The sequence below is a fragment of the Desmodus rotundus genome, chromosome 2 (assembly GCF_022682495.2).
Source record: "Desmodus rotundus isolate HL8 chromosome 2, HLdesRot8A.1, whole genome shotgun sequence".
In the NCBI taxonomy this organism is placed as follows: domain Eukaryota; kingdom Metazoa; phylum Chordata; class Mammalia; order Chiroptera; family Phyllostomidae; genus Desmodus; species Desmodus rotundus.
In genome coordinates, this window is record NC_071388.1 from 1,675,810 (window position 1) to 1,696,875 (window position 21,066).

General features: G+C 59.4%; 1 protein-coding gene across 2 annotated transcripts in view; it reads left to right on the forward strand.

The window, feature by feature from the left end:
* The first annotated feature begins 209 nt into the window (after positions 1–209).
* Positions 210–21,066, forward strand: part of HUNK (hormonally up-regulated Neu-associated kinase) — a 65,931-nt gene continuing 45,074 nt past the window's right edge. For both annotated transcript variants that reach the window (XR_008425930.2, XM_053916645.2), the window contains exon 1: positions 210–1,027. Coding sequence is in view for 1 of the 2 variants with exons in the window: in XM_053916645.2 (XP_053772620.1) it covers positions 779–1,027 (249 nt within the window). In the remaining variant the exon portion in view is untranslated. The remainder of the gene's footprint in view (positions 1,028–21,066) is intronic.

Below are 21,066 nucleotides of genomic sequence, written 5' to 3' on the forward strand. Positions count from 1 at the left end.
CCGCCTCCCTCCGGCCCCGGGTGGGTGCGGCTGGAGGAGTATTTCACCGCCGAAAGGTCCAGAAAGCCCGAGCTCAGAATCAGGCGGGAGGCGCGGCGGGAGACGGCCCGAATCCGGCGGCCGGGAGCGCGCGCCTGCCAGGCCGCGCGGGGTCCCCCCGGCCGCCGCTCCGCGCCCCCGCCCTCCGTCTCCAGCGAGGGGCGAGCGTGGCTGTTGCGCGCGGGGAGGGAGGGGCTACGAGGGATTTGAAAGTGCACAGGCTGCGCCGCGGAGCTCGCATCTGTTCCCGCCGCCCGCGCCCGGATTGAATTTCTGCAAATTCAGACTGAATGGGGCTTTCTTCTGCTGCCGTCCAGAGGGCGCCTGCAGCCCGCCGCGCGCCCAGCTAGGAGCGAGCGGGCGAGCGGACCCGAGCCCGCGCGGTCGGAGCAGGCGGGGCGGAGGCTGCCGAGGCGCCGGACGCGGGGACGTGGGCGCCGGGATCTGGGACCCGGGCACCGGACCGCGCCCTCGCCGCCCCTCCCCGGCCAGAGCGGCTCCCCGCGCCCCCGAGCGCGGCCACTGACCTCAGCAGCCCGGACGGGACCCGGGGCGGGGCTCGCGTCCTGCAAAGGGCCCGGCCGCCCTCCGAAGAAGAACTTGTTGGGGGCGGGTCCCCGGCCTCCGCCGCCCGGGCGGCCGCTATTGTCTGCGCGCGCTCGGCCGGGCCGGGCCGGGCGGCGGCGGGAGGAGCCGGAGCGGAGCCCGAGCGGAGCCGGAGGAGGAGCCGGGCGGCGCGATGCCGGCGGCAGCGGGGGACGGGCTCCTGGGCGAGCCGGCGGCGGGGGGCGGCGAGGATGCGGCCCGGCCGGCGGCGGCCTGCGAGGGAAGTTTCCTGCCCGCCTGGGTGAGCGGCGTGCCCCGCGAGCGGCTGCGCGACTTCCAGCACCACAAGCGCGTGGGCAACTACCTGGTCGGCAGCAGGAAGCTGGGCGAAGGCTCCTTCGCCAAGGTGCGCGAGGGGCTGCACGTGCTGACCGGCGAGAAGGTGAGCCGCGGGGCGCGGCGCGGGACCGGGGGCTGGGGTCCGGCCGCCGGGCCCCGCGGGGAGTCGGCCGCGGAGTTCCGGCCGCCCCCCGCCTTTACTTTCCGGACGGAGGGGCATCGACCCCAGTGCGAGCGCGGGCCCCTAGGCCCCCGCACGGCCTTTGCGGGGGGGAGTCGGGGGTCAGTCCCCGGGGGGAGGCTGGCTCAGCGGAGAAGCCGCCTGCAGCCCTTAGGCTCCTGGAAGGGCGCCGCCTGGCGGACACCAGCGCGGGTCGGGGGGCCTCGGCTCCCGGCGCGGTGGGGGCTGGAGATCCCGGGGAGGCAGGAACTCGGGCCGCGGCTCGTGCGCCCTTGGGGTGAGGGCGGGAGGGCTGATTAGCCAGGCTCGGGGGGAGGCCAGCGTCTGAGCGCCGACCTGGGCTCTGGGGAGAAAGTGGGGGCCCTCCTCTCCACCTGTGCGCGCGGGTAGCCAGGGAAGTTTTCGGGCCGGAGGAGGGTTATCACAGCCCCCTTCCCCGCCCCCCGTGCCTGCGTGGAAGCTGCAGGAACGACCCTGCTCTGGCGGGGAGAGAACCAGCCCGGAGAGACACTTGGCTCAAGTTAGAAGTTAGTCAGTTGTGACCCTGAGCCAGGCCAAGCCCGGGCGCGTCCACCTTGTAACTTAGACCTGTGAGGAGGAACCCAAGATATGGTGGCCGACTTCGGAGGTGCGTGGCCCAGGCTCTGGGTCACTGCCAGCGGGGAGGCTGCCGCAGCCGGGAGTTGCCTCACGCTCGGAGCTACTTCGCCCGAAGCTTAGGTCAGCTCAGGCGCTAGGCTCCCACAGGCTGGGGTCGCTCAGCTCTGGCCTGGGAGCCGTGGCTTTTGTGGCCCAAAGCCCAGGGAGGCATCAGCAGTGTGTGTGTGTGGGGGGGGTGTGGAGCAAGGAATGGGGGGGCAGGGAAGCTGGGACTCCCTAAGCTGCCTCCATCCAACGACCTGGGATTCTCTGCCCAGCCTGGGTACGCCTGAGAATGCCCTGCAGTGCGACCCCTGATGGCAGTGTGAGGTGCCCTGCCCCCCAGTCCCCCTCCCAGACCTCATTTTTCTGCTTGTTTCCCCGCTGTGCCCTGGAGGCCCTTGCATCTGAGCACAGGTCTCTCGTCAGCCTCGTCCTGTGCCAGCTGCTCCTACAGCCCTTTGTTTGGGGTAAGTGGGGGCAGAGAGCACTTTGAAAGTGCCTCTTGCTTGGATTTCCACGCGGGAAGGAAACGTTCGGGGTGCACTCCCTGAACCAAGCAACTCTTCAAAGAAGACAGAAACCAAACAGAGACTGCAGACCATTCCGGAGCAGCGGGAGAGGGGACCCGCTGCCGCCAGGGCCCTCGCTGACGCGCGCTGGCTGGCCTGTGTTGCGTGTGGTGGGTGGTGGGACTCCATCCTCATCCCAGACGTGTCGGGTTGAGGCTGGTTGTGTGTGTTTGCTGGTGAACTTGGCGAGAAGAGATGAGGCTGGACGCTAGTAGCCAGTGGCCCTGTGACAGCACGTTTTCGTCGCCTGCCCTGCGCTGGGCTGTGTAGGCTTCTCGCCACCTCCCTGCTCCACTCTGTGTCGGGGCGCCCCCGCCCGAAGCATGGTAACATCGGGCTGCTGGCCTGGGCTGCTTCTGCCAGGTCGCACTCTGAGCTCCGGCCCTACCCAGTGCTTGGGTTCCGGGGCTCGGCGCTGGGCACGCTGGGATGTAGGGAGTCCAGCCCAGACAGGGTGCCCACCAGGAGCCCTGGCCCCTCGGTGCTCACGCCCTTTCACTCCATCTTCCCTTTCTTCCATGACCAACCTCGCTTCACGTAGTCAGCAAGGCCGGAACTGTTGGTCGGCTGTGAAGCCACTGTGCCGGACGGCTGGCTGGACCTAGGGGAGGACGGCGGTTCCCAGGGTGGAGGGGCAGGAGGGAGATTTCTCTCCGGGGCCCAGCCTGCAGCCTCGGGAGTGACCTGGGCTTCAGTGCTGTGATCGCAGCCTTGAGGAAACAGTGGTGTCATCCGTGGCGTCCACCCCCTAAACCCAGCACCTCCGATGCTTGACTGACACGTCTGGGTTTGGGCGACTGTAGAGAGTACAGTGCGTGTGTCTGTCGGTCCGTCTGCCTACCTCTGCCCGGGAGGACTGCTGAGTTCCCGACGCCCATCCCCGCTCTGGTCATGACTACCGTCTCACTGAAGCCCAAACAGGGGTGCTGTCACCCCCACACCACTCGCTGCCTTTGGTCTCTTTAAAAGAAGAGCTGTTAGGAGGTTTCCCCTGGAGGAGCGCTGCTCATGTGAGTCACGTGAGGGGAGACCTGGGGGTGACAGAGCTGGAGGAAGGGGCTCTGCAGTGTCCCCCAGGATGGGTGGCGTTGGTGGCTCAGGAAGGGCTCTCACCTAACAGTCCCCGGCTTTTAGAGGGTGCACACTTTTTGGAGGAAGCACTTCACTTTTCTCCTTTCCTTTTCTAAAGGACACAGACCACAGTGGGAGGGGAAGTCATGAACACCGTAGTAAGAAATAGATGCATGCCCCCATGCCACCCCGGAGTGAACCGGTCCAGGGCAGCAGTGGGGCGGGGGGTGTCAGTTCATGAAAAAGCTGGAAGGGGAGATGGAGGGGGTGTGTGTGTGTGTGTGTTGTATTTTAACCTAGTGCACATTTCCGAAAAGATGGGGGTGAAATCCTCCGTGGCTTGCTGGGAGTTACTGCCTGAGTCCGGATGGCAGACACCGCTTTTCTCCTTTCAGTCAGGCTTCAGCCTTGTCTCCTCTGGAGGCTGCCCCCACTACGGCCTGCGGGACAGGGTTTACTTGCCTTTCCTCTGACGAGGTTTGTTTGGAAGTCATCTGTGTCGAGATGGCCCTCTTACTGCCTGAAAAGAAAGGGTGGCTTTGGCTGCGACCTGGTTTTGTCCCCCAGCTTGGAGTTGGAGCAATCTCTGTCTGGGTGGCTTAAAAATAAGTGATTCACGTGCTCCCGGGAAGCTCCTGATAGCTGTGTCCTCAGTCGGGGCTGAGCGTCTTTGACTGACCCGTGTTGGTGACTGGCGGAGGGAACCGCTTGGGAAGTCGGGTTGGGAGGAGCAGGCACTGAGGCTCTGAGACGAGAGCCCAGTTGCTGAGCAGGAGCACCGGCTGATGGCCCCGGGGAGCCAGAGAGGCTGTGGCTGCGGCTGCGGCCCTGACCTGGGTCCCTGAGCCCTGTGGAACGCAGCCTTGGGCACACCGTAGGTTCTTAGCACATTTTAAAACACTGATGCCGCCTCGTTGGGAAGGCCTGCATAGGGAGGCGGGGGCAAGCCTCAGGTCCAGAGCCGCTTCCTGGGCTGCAGAAAGGGGAGAGGACTCGATGCCCCAACCCCCTTTAACGTTAACGGCGAGGTCGCTCTCGGATCCGAAGTTGGGCATGAAACGCGGTTGGTGAAGGTGTTTAAATATCTTGTTCTAACCTTTGGTTTAAGAAATAAGCCTGTTTATGACTTTCATTGGAGCAGTTTGGGGGCTAAAAATAACATTCGCCTGCTTAGTAAGCTGCCAGTAACGATGCGTGGAGTGTGGCTGCCAGCTCCCTGGGGCAGAGGGCTACTGAAAATACACCCCTGAGCCCCGCCGGCGGGAAACACGGCTAATTTTAAAGGTGGCCTTTTGGCAGATCTGTTTTTAGCGTTTTTAGCAAGTATTTCTGAAACAAACAGGTGCTAAATCCTGTAATTTTTTTTTTTTATTTTTTGTGTTAGAAATCGAGTGGTAATAGCTCTGAGGAACAAGAAATGCTTGGAGCCTGGAGACTCCTATTAGTCCGCAGCGGGGTTTCTTGGCACGCGGGTGGCGTCTGGCCAAAGCACCTGCTCAGCCAGCCGTGCGCGCCCGTGTGTGCGGGTGCGTGACCAGGCGGGGCTGCCTCTGTCCTGCCGCCTCTTTCCCAAGTGCGTGTGATGATGGAAATCCCTGCTCCTTGATGTGCAGGCCCCAGGGACTTCAAAGGGTGCCCGAGGCCAGGCCACAGGCTGTGCGCTGCCCATGCGGAGGAGTGCAGCCCGGCGCCATCTCTGCGGGTACGGTGTCACCAGCACTGGTGGTCCCAGGCAGCACGGCAGCCCCCCTGCCCCGCTGTGGTCACCCTCCCAGACGGCATGTGGAGTGGCAGCCGTGCCTGCCCAGGAGATGATGGGCAGGCCAGCATCCACCGTGGGACGGGGGCTCAGACACGAAGTGCCACGCACCCTGGAACAGGCACCCTGCCCGGCTCTTCACGGTGACAGGACCGCCTGCTGTGCCGGCACGTAGAAGCCTGCAACTGTCATCGCCCAGCCTTCTTCAGCAAACTGGAGAAGCCCCTTCCGGTTGTAGCCTGGGCTCTGGCCGCGCCGAGTGCTGAGTGGAATTTCACGCTCTTGCGTGGGCGCTGCTGGCTGGCTGGCTGGCGAGATGGCTGGTGGCAAGGAGGCGAACCCCGGGGCCTGGGGAGCACCGAGCAGGCTGACGCCTCTGCGAGATAGCGGGAGCCATTGCCGCTCCTCTGTCGCACCCACCAGTGCAGCGATGGTGTGGTGGCTGTGGGTTCCTCCGGGCCCCCCGTGCATTTCCCCCTGGGAGGCTTGCGGGGATTCTGACCACGGACAGAGCAGGAGCCCCACGAGTAGGCTTCACTCCAATCTTCTCTTGTCACTGCTGGGGCTGTTGTGACAGCCGCCACCTGCCTGGGGCTTGAAACTGTAGAGATTCGTCTCTCAGGCTTCTGGAGGCCACAAGTCCAAAGTCTAGGTGTCTCCGAGGCCTGGCCCCCTCTGGAGGCTCCAGGGAGGACCCTTCCTGGTCTGTCCCAGCTTCTGGGGGCTGCGCACAGCCCTGGGCTCCCAGCCGGGTCACCGCACACCCTCCGCCTCTGCGTTGGCGCGGCCGTCCTCCCCCGGGTCTCCTGTGTCCACATCGCCTCTCATTCCTAATCAGGACGCCAGCGATTGCTTTCGGGGGCGACCCTAATGGAGTAGGACCTCGTCTTAACTTGGTGACTTCAGGCCTCCTTAGGGCGTTGGGGTTGTGTGCGAGTGATCTCCTGGTGCGCAGGCCTTGAGGGGGCGAGAATGGGGTCTTGGGTTATACACCCCCACCAGCACCTATGAGGGCAGGGGAGGGGAGAGGGAGGGAGAGGAAGGGAGGGCAGGGAGTGGAGCCAAGCCGCCCTGGGCGCAGGGAGGACCTGGGCTCCAGTGGGGTCTGCTCGGAAGGCCGTGCCCTGAGGAGGTGAGCCCTGGAGGGAGAGCCTGCTTCAGAGGTGTGTAAGTCCCGTGAGGGGACTGGGTCTCTGTACCTCTGCACGGAGGGTGTTTGGGTGTGGGCTACCTGGGAAGGGGCTGGGGCCTCCAACGCCTGCTGAGGGCCGTTCCTAGGGTAAAGCTCCTCCCTCCCCCCAAGTCCCATCCTCACCCCTTGCTGAGAGCCAGCAAGGTCTTCAGCCCCGGAGGGAAATCCGTCAGTGGGTGTTGGCGCCCACTCCTTCTGAACTCCACGGGGCCAGGGTCTGACCCTGAGTCCAGGGTGTTTCCATGCAGAATGTGGGCAGCTTCCCGGCTCCGTCTGCCCGCCCCGGTCTGGTCCCTCTTGCCCTAAGATGAGGAGCCCCAGAGAGCCTGCGGTCCAGCCCCTCTGAGCCTCCGGGAGACGTTCTGGCCTCCCTTCCCTTTGGTTGGAATTCTCGGGTCCCCGTTGTGTCTGTGGGCGCCTTAGGGCACTTGGGTGCATTCTGTGTGGTCTCTCTCAAAAACTCTGTGTCAGCAGAGTTTGGCTGACTGGTCGACCAGTGTGCCCACTGTGGAGACAGCACTGCTTGCCTGGGAGAGGCCCTGCCTCCCCGTTCCTGGGAATGCTGGGAACACTGCTAATGGGGGTGGGGGTCGGGGCCGAGCCACCTGCTGGCACCCTCTCACCGCCGCTGGGCCCGCGCTGTTCCACCCAGCGAGGCGACTGCCAGTGACTGGCTTCTGTTTGCGTTTTAATCACTTTTGTGGGATGTTAAGATCCATTTGGGTTCGTGTTGGTGTAGTTCACACCGACACCTGGTTGGAAATTCAGAGTCTAGCAGGATGTAGAGAAAGAATTCTGCCTCTCACCTGCAGGCCTCTGGACGTCCGGGCCCCTGCAGGCCTGCACCGGCCGGCGCGAGGCTGTCCGTGCGCGTGGATTCCAGGCGTAGAGGGGTGTACTTTCCAGCGCCCCGCTTTTCCCCCAGCATTACGTCTTGAACGTCCTTCCCCAAAACTACCGTGGGGTCCGTTCGTTCCTTTTAACGACTGCCCAGCATTCCCTGGACGGAGGGCCCACGACAGCCAGTCCTTGTTGCGTAAGTCATTGGCCGTTACTGGGAGAGCTGGGGAAAGTCAAAGAATGGACGTGTAGGTGACATGCTGTCTTCGTCGTTCCCGAACCCGCACGGCAGTAAATGTCCGCACCTGTTTGTCCTTTGGAAAAGTTTCCCTTGTAGCCCAGGGGTAAGCTCCTGGCCTCGGGCGGAGGGGTCTCACCGTTGCAGCTGTGGGTGAACATTGATGGGGTTCCCTTCCCTGGAGGGTTTGTTTCCCTGTTGGGCCCCCACCGGCCTGCGGGGGGCGCCTTCCCCACCTTTGTGCACAGAAGGTGCTCTCCAGCTTGTTGAGCTGTGCCAGTCGGTGGAGCAAACACGGCATCTTGTTTTACGTGTGGTTTCTCCTCCTTGCAGATGAGCCGAGCGGACTTTCCTTTGTGCAGCAACAATTTGCGAGTCACTTCCGTTGTTGTTCACGTCTGTGCACCGTGTTCCCCGTGGGTTTTCGGTCTTTTCCTTATTGATTTAAAGGCACTCTTTACATATGAAGGGGATCCGTCGACTTTCAGCGGTGTCCCTTGCAGCCTCCTCTCCTGCCCCCCTCCCTGCTTATGCTTTGTCTTTGTTCCTTGGTGATTCTTGCTGTTGCAGGGTCACACTAACTAGAGGGGGACCGCAGGTGGGCTTTCGGGGCCATGAACCCCCGTGCGCCGCAGGTGGGTGATGACATTTCTGGGGAGAGGGTCTATGGTTTTCAGGTTCTGAAAGGAGTGCTTCACCCCCAAAATGTTCAGAGCCACCGCTTCGCAGCCCGCCCATCCCCTGTGCTGGCCCCGTGAGGTTTGTGTGTCACCGAGGGAGGACGCGGGTCCCCGTGGATGTCAGCGCCTGTGCTGCCCGGGCTAACGTTGCAGGATATGCTCAGGCGAGGCGGGCTGGTGCTGCACCACGACCTTGGACTGGGGTCCCAGGACACCTGACCGCTGCTCCCTGCCCCGCCTCGCCTGAGTCACCCTTGCGGGGCCAGAGGGGGTGTTGAAGGGTGATGGGGAAATGCTGGCCGTCGCTGGGAAGGCTCTGAATCCAGGATCCGCGTCCTGGCAACTGTTCACGGAAAGGCGGTAGATTTAGTCTACGGTGGGTGGTTGAGAGAAGAAAACGGGGACTTGGGAGGGGAGTGGAAACCTGTTAAGGAGCAAGAGCCGCCACTTGGACGTAAAAGGTGCTGAGCGTGAGTCGTGGATCAGAACGTGCCTCGGGGCCACGGGGTTTCGTCTGCCCTCCCGGCCCTCCGGGCTGTGGTCCTGGGGGGGGGAAGGCCTGGGCCCTGCTGCTTAGAATCTGGGTGTGGCATGGCCTCGTGCTGACGACCATCTCGAACACGTCCCCAACCCTCCCCGCACCTTCGTCCTGTTCTGTCTGTCCTCAGGGGGCCCCTGACCACCTGGATTTGTTCGCTGGGGCCGCTGTAAGAAAGTGCCGCAGACGTGGTGGTGTCTTAACCAGCAGAGACTCACCGTCTCCCAGGGCTGGGGGCTGAAGTCCAGAGTCGAGGTGTCGGCAGGGCTGGCTCCTTCTGAGGCTGGGGGGTGGGGAGTGGGGGTGGGCAGGCCTGTCCGAGGCCCCTCTCCTTGGCTTGTAGGTGGCCGTCTGCTCCCGTCACTTGCGCCATGGTCCCTCTGTGTGTCTGCGTCTCTGCATGGAGTCCCCTGTGTTATGTGCACACCAGTCGTGAGACACCAGGGTCCATCTGAATGCCCTCCCTGCACCTTGAGGGTCGGTAAAGGCGTAGCATCTCCCCGTGAGGTCACCTTCTGAGGTGCTGGGGGTCAGGACTCCGTAAAGCCTGAATATGTGTGCTCTCCGACCCTCCCCCCCAAATTAATGTGTGAGACCTAATCACGATGTGGTGGCCTCAGGAGGTGGGGCCTTCGGGAGGTCAGAGCCCTCATGGGCAGGGCGAGTGGTCTCCTGAGAGACCCCCGTGCTCCCCGGCCCTATGTGCGGACACAGCGAGAAGGAGGCTGTCCAGCTCTCACCAGATGCTGCGTCTCCCAGTGTGAGAAACATGTTTCTGTTATTTACAAGCCCCCCAGTCTCTGGTGTCTTGTTACAGCAGCCCAAATGCACGAAGACAAGACTTAAACACACGGATGTTGGGGGAGGCCCCGCTGGCCTCCCTGGCATGTATGTTGATTGATTGCCTCCCGTGAGGGAGGAGCGGTGGCTCCATCCAGGGCCTGGAGTAGGCCCTGAAGCCGAGCAGGCGCTCAGCAGGGCCAAAAGGTGCTCCGAGCTTCCCCGGGCGAGAGGGGCCAGCCTGTGGAACAGTCTGGAAGTGCCGTCGGTCTCACTTGCAGCCCCTGGGGTGCCCGTGTGAGTGCTGGGGTTGAGCAGGTTGTCTGGCTGGCGCTCCTTGGCGGGGGCTGCAGCCCCGGACGTCTGTGCCTCCCCGTGCTCTCGGCGCCTCCCAGGGGGCGCAGGGGCCGCTCTGTCTGCCAGTTCTCACAAGTTCACTTTGAAGTGAGGAGGTTGGGCCGTGTGCGTGTGCGTGTGTGTGCCCCCTCAGTACACATGTGCACATACAGTCGACCCGTCAGTAATGCAGAGGTTAGGGGTGCTGACCCCCCCGGCACGGTCCGAAGTCCACATACAACTCTTGACCGCCCCGAAACTTCTGCAGTTGGCCTCTGTGCCCATGGGCTTCCCGTTCACAGATGGCTCGGAGGCTGAGGCTGACTGCCAGTGAGTGGCCTACTGATGACGAACACGGAGTGGTAGGTATCACGTGTTGTGTTCGTACCGCAAAGAAAGCCAGAGAGGAGAAAATGGTACTGAGAAAGTCACAGGGGAGAGAAAATGCATTTCCTGTGTTTACTGAAAAAAATCCCCATTCCTGTGTGGGTGTACCCGTCAGTTCAAAGCTGTGTTGTTCAAGGGCTGTCTGTCTATGACATCTCACAGATGTGTGTGTGCGTGTGTGCATATGTACCCTTTCCACATAAATCATGTAACATCGTGCTAAGCATGGCTGCTTGGGAACAGACTCCCTTAAGGAAGGGAGCGGGGCGTGGGTGGGGCAGCTCTGGCGAGCGGTCACCCCGCGTTTGGGAACCTCGCTTCTGCGCTGGGAGGAGAAACAGCTCTGGGCGGGAGCGAGGCCTCTGACTGAGGGGGTGCAGTCGCCAGCGCTGGTCTGAGCTGTACACCCAGCGTCCCGGGGGCCCCTCCAGGAAGGGACACAGGGACACAGGGACAGATTACTCGTCGCAGACCCAGCCGCACACCCAGTCGCTGGCTTGCCGTGCAGACGGTCTGGAGTGAGGCCAGCTTTTCTGGCTCCGTTTGGGCTGGGATCTCAGAGGCACATGGTATGAGGACATGCCGGGGAACGTGGGGACACTTCGGGGAAGGTTGGCGTCCAGTCTGGGGCCAGAACATTCTAGCATTTTATCTGAGCTCCACGTCCGTGAAAGCGAAGGGACAGAGGTAAGAGCTGTCGCTGGCGCAGTCCGGTTGTCATTGGAGTTACTGCAGCTCGCTGACGGGGAGCCTGGCTTTCTAAGTGTGCTCTTCGTTCCAGGTTAAAATTTGCACAAGTTGTGACTTTGTGACTCTGTCCTCAGCGGGGCATTTACATTTAGTAACGCAAAGAAAACAAAACGCGTGCTCCGAGAGCGCTTCTCCAGACTTGTAACAAGTCGTTCCCGCAGGGCGACGTTTTGTTCTAGGAGAAATGAGCGTTTGTGAGCGGCAGTGGCAATTTCAAGCCCAATTTGATGTAATGAACTTGAATTTCCCTCTGGAGGGGCCGAGCTGTGTGGCTGTCGCACTGCCACCTAATTCATTATGCGAGATATTTTTTCCTAGATCAACAGTGAGCTTCTTATCGTAGCGAGCATTAAATTAAAGCACCAGGGAGCGAGTGAGCAACAAAGTTTCTTTCCAATAATCAGAGTTAGAATGGTGCCTTCCAGATTCCAAAGGGGCACATTTATTTAAAAATAGATACAAATTACCTAATGTAAATCAGTGTTTTTCCTAGGACAGCTATAACTATTTAAAAAATTAAAGCTTAAAATATAAATATTTTAATTATTTATTTTAAAGTATACATATTTTAAAGTATAAATATTTTAACAATAAATTTTAAAGTCTTTTGGACCAAGTACTCAGTGTTTTAAAATTCTTTAAGCTAAGTCTGGTTGCTGGTGTATTCTAGAGCATTCCAAGTTACTAATCTACCAAAATAAACCCGGGGCTAACATTGTTAATTGCCACGTACTTTCCTGGCCCACCTACTAACTCTGCTCTCTTCATCATTAATTCTGCCACTTGCTACTTCACCTTACCAATCACATTCCGTTACCTACTCTCCTGTTTTTAAAAATTATCCTTTTTCTGCCAATTAATTAAACATGATTTTTTTTTCACCCCGGTTCCTTGTGGAAAATAAATAGAAACACAAAGCAAAATAAAAATCACGTGTAGTCACACACCCCAGCACCCATCCAGCGGGCCGGGTGTGTGTGGCACAGATGTACGTGTATAGAAGCCTGTCGGGCATGTGCCACGCATGCAAGGACGTGTCACAGCAGATGGTGGCCCCAGAAGGTTATAGCGGGGCCGAAAACTTCCCATAATCTCGTGACTGCGGAGCCGCCCCGAGGACCCACAACCCCCAGGACGCCCGTGTTTGCGGAGAGGCTGGTGTGAACAAACCCCCTGCACACGCAGTTACATGCAGGACAGCGTACTGGACACGGGTGGTCAATGTCTCTGCTCCTGGCTTATGGATTTGCTACATTTTCGTCGTTGTTTCAGGGTGGACTCTTCCTGCTCATGACACGGGTGTGCTGTGCACCTGTGACAGTACACCGAGTCACACCCGCAGGGCCGCACGCACCTCGCGCTCACTGGGTTCGCTGCGTCGCTGGGTCACTGCGTCTGCTCCTGTGGTGTGTGCTCGCGGCCCGGGTGCCCGGCTGCCCGCAGAGCCCAGGTGGGAGCAGGCTGCTGTCCCAGTGTGCGTAAGGGCCTCCATGAGGTTTGCGCGGCAGTGAACCTGGGGCCCCCGAGTTTTTCGGAACGTGTCTCCGCCATGAAGTGGTGCACGGCTGTGGGTGCTGTTTTTACCGCTTTGAAGTCACATGCCACAAAATTGAGATTACGACATTGATATTGTGACCTTACTTTGTCCCCCATCTTAATGTACAGAGAACCTTCTCCCAGGGTGTTAAATATTCTTTTAAATTTGATTTTTGGTGATAAATAGGATTCTATTATTTGAAGTTACTTATAACTTTAAAAACTGGTTCTTCCTGCTGGTTGGTTGCCTTTGATTCCGTTTTCGTCTGTGTTGTCTTTTTCTGGAGGGCCCGTAGAAATGTCATCTTCTGTCTAGTCCGACCAATGAGTCTTTGCCTTTAGTTTCCTCGTACGTTTTAGGCTTCGGTAAGCCCGAGGGTTAGTTGTTGGTTCTGCTCGGTCAACAGGTCTCCACGCGGCGTCACTGCCGCCTGCAGGAAAACCATTGTGCCGGGCAGGGAACTTTGTCTTCTAGCCTATTGCCAAACGGCGGGACCTAACGGTGTCCGGCACGGCAGCTCCTGCGGCAGTGGGCTTGGGTTCCGGCCACCTTTCTGCTGCTTGGTAGCTGCGCGACCTTCCTGAAGGAGGCCAGACCCTCGGAGCTTCAGTTTCTGGATCTGCAAAATGATGCCAACGCCTCACGGGATTCGATGGGAATTGGACTAAGTACAGACGTGTGTGTAGTGGAAATACATGTACAGATAGTACTTGGTGTGTGTGTGTGTGTGCATGTGAAGCGCATGGCCTGGGAATAGATTCAATATTGTGTCGGGGACCACATGGCAGCTGGTAAATCCCCCCTGTCAGACTTTCTCGTCTATATTTGAAGGTCTGTGTTAATTAGCCTCTTTCAGATACAGAGAAACAGACGCCCACTCAGTTATTCGTGGGTGATGCAGTTTTTCTTTAAGGAGGGAGGGGAGGGGAGGAAGAAGATACTGGCTACACTTCCCCTCCTGCAATCAACACCCCCCTGAGGACGGGAAGTCCACCGGGACCCCACGTCTGCATTCCTTGAATTCCACTTCCCTGCTCTCTGCCTCTGCCAGGAGCTTCCGGCAGCTTCTGTGGCCCGGGGAATCTTCCTCCGGCTGGGGCTTCTCACTGTTGCGGGCATCTCTGCCTCCTGGTTTTTACTTTGTGCTCTTTCTAGATGTTTCTGGGTTGCCTCCCATGTCTTGGATGGGGCCACGGTGCCGGGAAGGTGCCCTCGAATCCTTCTGGTGTAACTTTCTTGGCAGCCGGCTGCTTCACCTGCAGAAAACCATCTTAACTGTGGAAGAAAGAGGAAGTCGGGGGGTCGGATCGGAGTGGTGTGGAGAAGTTTGTGGTGCACCTTTGCTCTCTGTGTTTGGTTTGGTGGCCGACTCTTTCTCACTCCACATTGCCATCCGTAGGGGCTATGGTTTCTTTACTTGTTGACCAGCTCTTGGCTGGAATTCCTGTGACGTCGAGATCTCTTTAGACTCCAGGATTGGGCTGAGGATTCTGTCTTGGATTATTAGTGGCCGCATTTCTGTGCTTCCGTTCTTACAGAGCCCGCGCTCCCCCAAAGCGACTTTATTCTTGTCCCTTTTCAGCTCCGTTGGGCTGCCAAGCATCCTGTGATGTGAGAATAGAACATCGATTGTGTCCTGTAGCCTGCGGGCAGGGATGCTCCTTGAGTTAGAGCTCATTTTGGAGTTTAAAGTATTAAATGTCAAATTTTGAAGATGGCACGTCTCATCTCTTCATTGTGGAAGTGAAGGCGACCCAAGGCCGAGGCCAGGGGAGGGAAGAGAACGCTCAGGTCTCCCCCTTCTAATGCATCCCCATTCGCAGCCGGAAGACTCCCCCTTCCCTCACGCCCTTTTGAAACACTCGTTTCCTACCCTAAAGCCCTTTGCTAGGTGTGCTGTGAGGCCGGAACTCCCCAGTAGTTGCCAGTTCAGAGAGGAGGAGCCTTCCCTTTACGTGGCCGTCGGAGTTGACCTGTGTTTCTCCTTCCAGACGTCATTGGTTGTCCTCCTGACGCGGAGCAGCTGGCAGGGGCGTTGGTGCAAACGAGTGCAAGGCGCCTACGTAGGCAGACCCTCGGGGAAAGGCGTCCCCTCTGGGGAGACCACGTGGCACGGGGTGCCCCGCTGGGTGTGCGCGGCTCCCTGGGGCACAGGAGGCTGGCAGGCCAAGGGGGGCGCAGGTTTCTGTCCCAAGTGCCCCCCAAGTGGACGTTTTTGTGTAAGCCACCAGACACACTGCGAACAGGGGCGAGAATCAGATCTGCCCCGAGCTGGGAACCCCACACACAGAACTCACCGTGTTGCAGTGAAAACATTTCCTGGAAGTGCGGCACATGAGGTCCTGGGGTCTTAGGGGACCTCAGGGAGACGTCTGTCGCTCGGCCCGGCTGCCCTCTGGAGAGGCCCGCATCCCGGCTTCTCTCCGTGGGAGGGAAAGGAGCTCTTCCGGGTTCCTGTCCACCACCACCCTGCAGACACTAGACAACAATGAACTTGAACACCGGGTGGGGAAGAAGGGAGGTCTGGAGACACACTCTGCCCTGGAGCCTCGAGACCTATGACCCTTCTGTGTCCTGGGTCACCCTTGGAACTGACAACGGCCCGGGCTCAGGCTTCCTGTGAGTTGAGGGTTGAAGTGACCGTCAGCTGCGTCCCGTCCCCTGCCCCCACCACCAGTTGGAAGAGAAAAATCCCCTGAAGTGCCGATTGCTCCTCCGCCCAGTTTTCCCTGGTCTGGGTACATGGCGTGACAATTTCGTAAGGGGCCGGTGACAGTCACATGCAAGTGGAGAAAAGCAAGAGCCTTTGAACAGAGTTTGCCTGTTTTCTTTGTTCTGTTCTTCCTGGGAAAGGAGCGGGATGGTTTTGGGTTTCTCTGTGTGTAACCAGAGCGCTCACGCACCTCTGGGTGACAGAGGGGGATTTCAGATCCGGACGGTGACTGGTGACTCTGCACCAGCAGAGCCACTTGTCACGCTGAGTGCCTGTCAGGGTGTCTGTCAGGGGTTTTAAGGTGTTGTGGGGTGTTTGTTAGGGTGTACCCCCGCCCCCAGCCTCAGAATGTGACCGTGTTCGGTGACGGGCTCTGTATGGAGGAGGTAACAGTGAAATGAGGTCCTGTGGGTGTCCTCCGGAGGAGAGGACCTAGGACACAGATGTGCAGAGTGGAGAAGCCCCTGGGAGGACCCAGGAGAAGACTACGAGGAGAGCAGGCCCAGGAGCAGCGAAGCCCATTGACACCTCGAAGCCCGTTGACACCTCGATCCCAGTCTGTGTTCGTGCTGCCCCACCCCAGGTGCTCGGGGACAGGTACCCACGTCCCTGGGAACAAACTCTGGCTCTGGAAGGAAACTGGCATCGCCCGTGGAACTCCCCCCGACTTGCCCTCGTGTGGTGCTGCGGGCTGTGTGACCCCACGTGCCAGCGGCTAAACAGACAGCCAAGTAACCCCGTTTAAAACTCCCGGCAGTGGCTTCTGCACCCCCAGTGTGCTTGTCTCCACAGCCTGGGAGAGAATCAGGTGTTTTAAATTTCCACCGGGATTTCTTAACAGGAAATTACGAGGACCATCCACAGAGGGACTCACATTTTGTCCATTTCCAGGATATCGACGTGTGGTTTATGGATAACTTGCATATGGTTTGTGTGAACCCGGGTGGCTAATTCGGTCAAAGAACCTGCCGGGAGCCACGCCCAGAAGCTGCGGGGCTGTGGGTTCGAGTCAGGTCCAGGCTGCACGTGTCCCGGCTGGGCGGCCGGGGGGGCATGTCTCTGTGAACCGAGGGTCCCCCCTTGAAAAGGGGGATGTGACAGGGTCTCCTTCCAACGCACCTGCCGTGTCTCGCTTGTCAAGCGGTCAGTAATGGGATCAGCTCCACCGGATGCGTGTAGCTTGGTGACTGTGGGCCGTGGCCTTTTTACCGGTTTTCACGCCACACAGCCGACAAAGAAATGGCGGTTGTCCTGGTAGCTCGTTAACGCTGTGTCTGTAGACAGCTGAACTAGATCATTTGGGTCACTCAATGGCTCCCCAGCCAGCCTGAATGTTTATGTGGCGTAAGTTGCCGAGATGGATGGGTGGACCGATGGACGTGGGTCGCGGAGACCGGCCTGACCACGACTGGACTGTGGACACCATTCATGCCATCGGTCTTTTCTCTGCGTCTTGATGAAAGCGTGTCCAGCGCAGCGAGGGCGTCACCGCTGACCCACCTGACGAACTGTGACACCGATCACAGGGCCCAATTGGTTTTGGCGGAGGGGCGGTGGGGCTAGCAGGTCTGGTGTCCCGGGAAAGACGGGATAACATCTCTCCTGCCTCGTTCCGACCGAACGAAGCTCCACCGATCTCCACAAGGGACGAGGGTAACGAGCACGTGACTCAGACTCACAGGAATCACAAGGGGGAGCAGCACCTCCGACCACAGGGGCCCCTCTGCCAAAAATACGGAGCTCTCAGAATTTAAAACTGTTCTCATGGTGAGGGACCTCGTTCTCTCGTGTGGGAAACAATTCCTTTTTCCTTAAAAATAAGCGGGGGGCCGGGGGGAACTGTGGGGGGCTGGTACCAGGCCAGGAGGGATTTTCAATTTCTCATCAAGGGACCGAGCTTCATCCCAAGGTGTCTGGGCACAGGCAGCACCCATCACCGGCCTTAGAGGGAAGCTGGGGGCCCTCGGGGTGGAGGGGGGGCCTGGGGAGCTGGCTGGCAGCAGGGGGGGCCAGGAGGGGGCCTCCTGACTGTGCTGGGTGGGGAGGGGGTCAGCGGGCGGGGATGAAGTGGCCTCAGGGGCCGGACAGGAGCACAGGGAGACTTTCTCAGGGGAGAGCGGAGAGGAGTGGGGCGGGCCGTCCCCGCGGGAGGTCTTCCCAGCAGCAGCAGTGAGGGCTGTGTTGGGTTCCATGGGTCTGCTCGTGTTTGTTCAGGTGACGTATTGTCCCTCCTTACGATTCTCGTTCATTGCCAACGGGCCGAGGAGGAGGAAGCTGGAGCAGGAGAGGCTGCTGCGGGGTCGGGGTCAAAGGGTATTCGGGGCAAATCGGGGTTTTTTTTGTTGTTGTTATTTAGATATTATTTATTTATTTTCAGACAGAGGGGAAAGGAGGGAGAAAGAGAGGGAGAGAAACATAAGTGTGTGGTTGCCTCTCTTGCGCCCCCTACTGGGGACCTGGCCCACAACCCAGGCATGTGCCCCCACTGGGCATCGAACCAGCCGTGACCCCTTGGTTCGCAGGCGGGCACTCAATCCACTGAGCCACACCTGCCAGGGCTGGACGCTCAGTTCTTTAACCAGTATATTTATTGACTCGCTGTGTTCGGTGCTTCAGGAGCCCGCCGTGGTGGGGGATACCAAGAGGGGTTACCCGTGGGCCTTGTTGGCTTTTCCAAAGCCGAGGAATGATTCGAGCATTGCCTGTTTTAACTCGTCCCTCCTGTCCTCCCTGGATTCCCGAGTTGTGGCAACTTCCTGCTGAGCAGGGAACTGGGGTTCCTCTTTCCTTGTGGGTAGTACGTGCTCTCTGAAGCACGCACGCTATAGCCCGTAGAGGGGTTCCGGTAAGAATTCCAGCGGCTGCGGGGAGGCGGCCCTTCTGTCATCTCAGAATCCTCACCTCGCCGCTCACCGTCTTCCTCCCTCCCTCGCAAGGACTAGCTTCTGGGTCCCCACCAGCAGGGTGTCCCAGGGGGTTGGGACGCAATTTGCTTTGGGGGCCCAAGCTGGAGTCAGGGCGTAGCTGGTCCCAATGACTGTGGCCCTGTGCCCCTGAGGTGGGCATGGAGGGTCTCCCAGCCTGGAGACCCTTTGCCCGCTGCCCTGCAGGGGTGGCCAATGGGATGCCTGTGAATGTGGCCCAACACAAAGTCATAAATGTACTTAACACCTGTTTTTCTCGCCGGTTTTCGTTAGTGCTGGTGTATGTAACGGGTGGCCAAGACAACTCCTCTTCCAGTGTGGCCCGGGGACGCCACAAGGTCGGACACCCTGCTCTACTTCTTCCTTTGACTAGAGTTCTCCTTTGCGTTTCCTCAGCCCTGGGTTCTGTTACAGTTGCCAAGGCCAGTCCTAACGAGCTCTGCTGTTTAAACTGGGGAAGGAAGCCTTCCTCTCCTGTGCAAGGAGACGGGTTTGGGCCGCAGCAGCGGAGGGCGGCCGGCAGGGAGCCAGGGGTCAGCACTGTCTCCCTGTGCTACGTAAGCAGCAGCAGGTAACGGGCCCCGTGTGAGACAGCCACCCGCGTGCTCGCTGTCTGGCACTCTCTCTCCGGGACACGGCGCCGCCCTGGAGTCGGCCATAAAGCCAGCGAAGGATGTTTTCTGCCCCATGTTAAATAAGTCTCTTCCGATGCTTGTGCGGGTCGCTTCTTGGAAGAAGGCGTGAACCCGATGTATTGTCACACCTCCCACTGGGTCACACCAGTCCCCGCAGTTTTCACCCTGGATTCCGGCTCAGGCTCGGGTGTACGCCCGGAGCCTCGGAGCCCTGGGCCCCTTGTCACGGTCCTCATGGCTTTGGGGAGTCTGCCCCTGCACACCCCGCTCAGTCCTTGTCGCCCAGACTCTGTTGCTGCAACTGGATGTGAAAGGAAGCCGTTCTGTCACTGCTGACGACTTGCAGAGAGGCCTGGAACAGTCGGCCAGGGCTGCCCTGACGGAACCCCACAGGCCGGGCGCTCTGACCTGGGTGTAAACAGCCGCGTGTTTTCTCCCTGAGGACGTTGGAGACCGAGGTGTCAGCAGGGCTGGGCTCATCCCTGCTCGGCTAGCGGACGCCCCTTCTGTCTGAGGTGAGGTCCTCCTCACAGGCGGGGCCTCTCCTCCGTGTGGACAAGTCCTGTCCGGTCGGGCTGTCCCTTTTGTCCTCGACCATCCACAGTGTAACCTCCTGAGGCCCAGTCTCCAAACATAGCGCCCTTGGGGGTTCGGGCTTCGCCATGTGGATTTGGGGGGCAATGCTGTTCAGCCCGTGGCAGGTGGCGACAGTGAAGGAATCCACGTTCTCCGCACACGTGGGCCTGAACACCCGTGTCTGTTTTCCCGTGCATGCATGGCGTGGGAAACAGTGTGACTGAGGGTGTTTCAGGAGCTTCGTAGGTGTTGGCTGACGGAGTAAATGTTTGAGTTTACCATCCAGTTCTCACTAAGAAACCTAAGTGTTCTGGAAAGAGCTCTTTTCAGCTCGTTTCCACATAAGAAGAAATTTTAGGTGGTCAGGCCCCTGGTTCTCTGGCCCCCGGATTCTCTGAAACGTCGCCGTGTGAAGTCGTGTCAATGAAAGGAAGACGGGAACTTTGGAAAACACGCTGTGTCATGGGTGAAGCGCCCATGTGTGTTTTGTGTTACCGTGAAAGAGGTGTCTCTTTGATTGGCGGTTTCTCCTCTGTCGTGGGGAAGATCCGAATCCGTCTGCCTTCCCACTGTGGAGATGGGACACGCAGACCGTCCCCAGGGTGCTGCCGAGTGATGGATTCTGCAGGTGGTGACCGGCGACCAGGATGGAGGGATGAATTTGAAATCCTGTGGCCTCTGTGTGCTCGGTCTCCGCCGAGCCGCCGTTTGAGGGAGGTGAGAGCCCAGATTGGTGCAGAACCGCTGCCGTGGGGGGTAAAAGCGACTTGGTTCCAGGATTCGAAACACCGCATGCAATGTGGTCCAGGCCTTTTTTTTAACATGCTAAAGCCGCAGGTCGAAGAAATGCATGTTTTTCCTTAGCGGAACTAAGCTTCAATGCTTTTCCACCCTCTGCACAGGTCGGCTCCGCGGTGAAAGTTAACTGGCACCGGGGGCGTGGCCTGGCTGCCTCAGGCACCCGTGGGCTTGTGGGGTGGGGTGTGTGCCTTCATCCAGAACAATTTTATGGGGTGATTTTTCTCCTGATGTGTAACAAGGGCCATTAGGTTTGGATTCCTTCCCACCAGGCCCGCCTCGATGACTGGGACCCACAGCCTGAGGCCTGTGTCCCCATCCCTGGGGTGGAGGGGTGGTGACCCCTTCCCGCAGGGCAGCCCCTCCAACTTGCCTTTCACCCCTCTGGTCTCCTCCCCTGCCACCCCTCCTCCCCTCCCCCCCGCAGCTGCCACTGCAGCTCCTTAGAGCTGCTTCTTTCTTTTTTGTCCTTTTCTTTCCTACCAGCTTAGCTGTTTAAAAGTTAGTTTGCTGATTTTATCCCTTGTTGGTGGGCATTGTTCTGGTGGGAGTGGGGGTGGGGGTGGGGGCGGAGAGGAGGGTGGGGTTGTGGTGTTGTCAGGAATGCAGTTCCTTAATTACGGAGAGAGAAGCGGGTGAGCTGCATGCCTGTGCCGGGTGCTCGCCGCGCTGCTTCGCGGGGAGGCCTGCGGGCAGCCTTTGTGAAATTCCGGGGGCTTGGCAGCCCGTTGGGCCCGTGGAGGAGCCGGAGTCTTTGTTTCGGGGCCTTTCACAACGCCGTCGTCCTTTTCCTTGGTCACCGAGGGCGACATGCAGGCTGCCAGCCCCCCGGCACCCCTGCCCCTCAGCCCACTCAGGACAGCTGGGGGTCCGGTCTGGTCTTTGCCCTCAGTCCTGGGCGAGGATGTGCAGGTTGATTTTCCTCCTGAAGACCCCTGACTAAGGCAGCTCGTCTTCTCCATGAGAGACCCCTCCTCGCCTAGAGTCGGGCGGCAG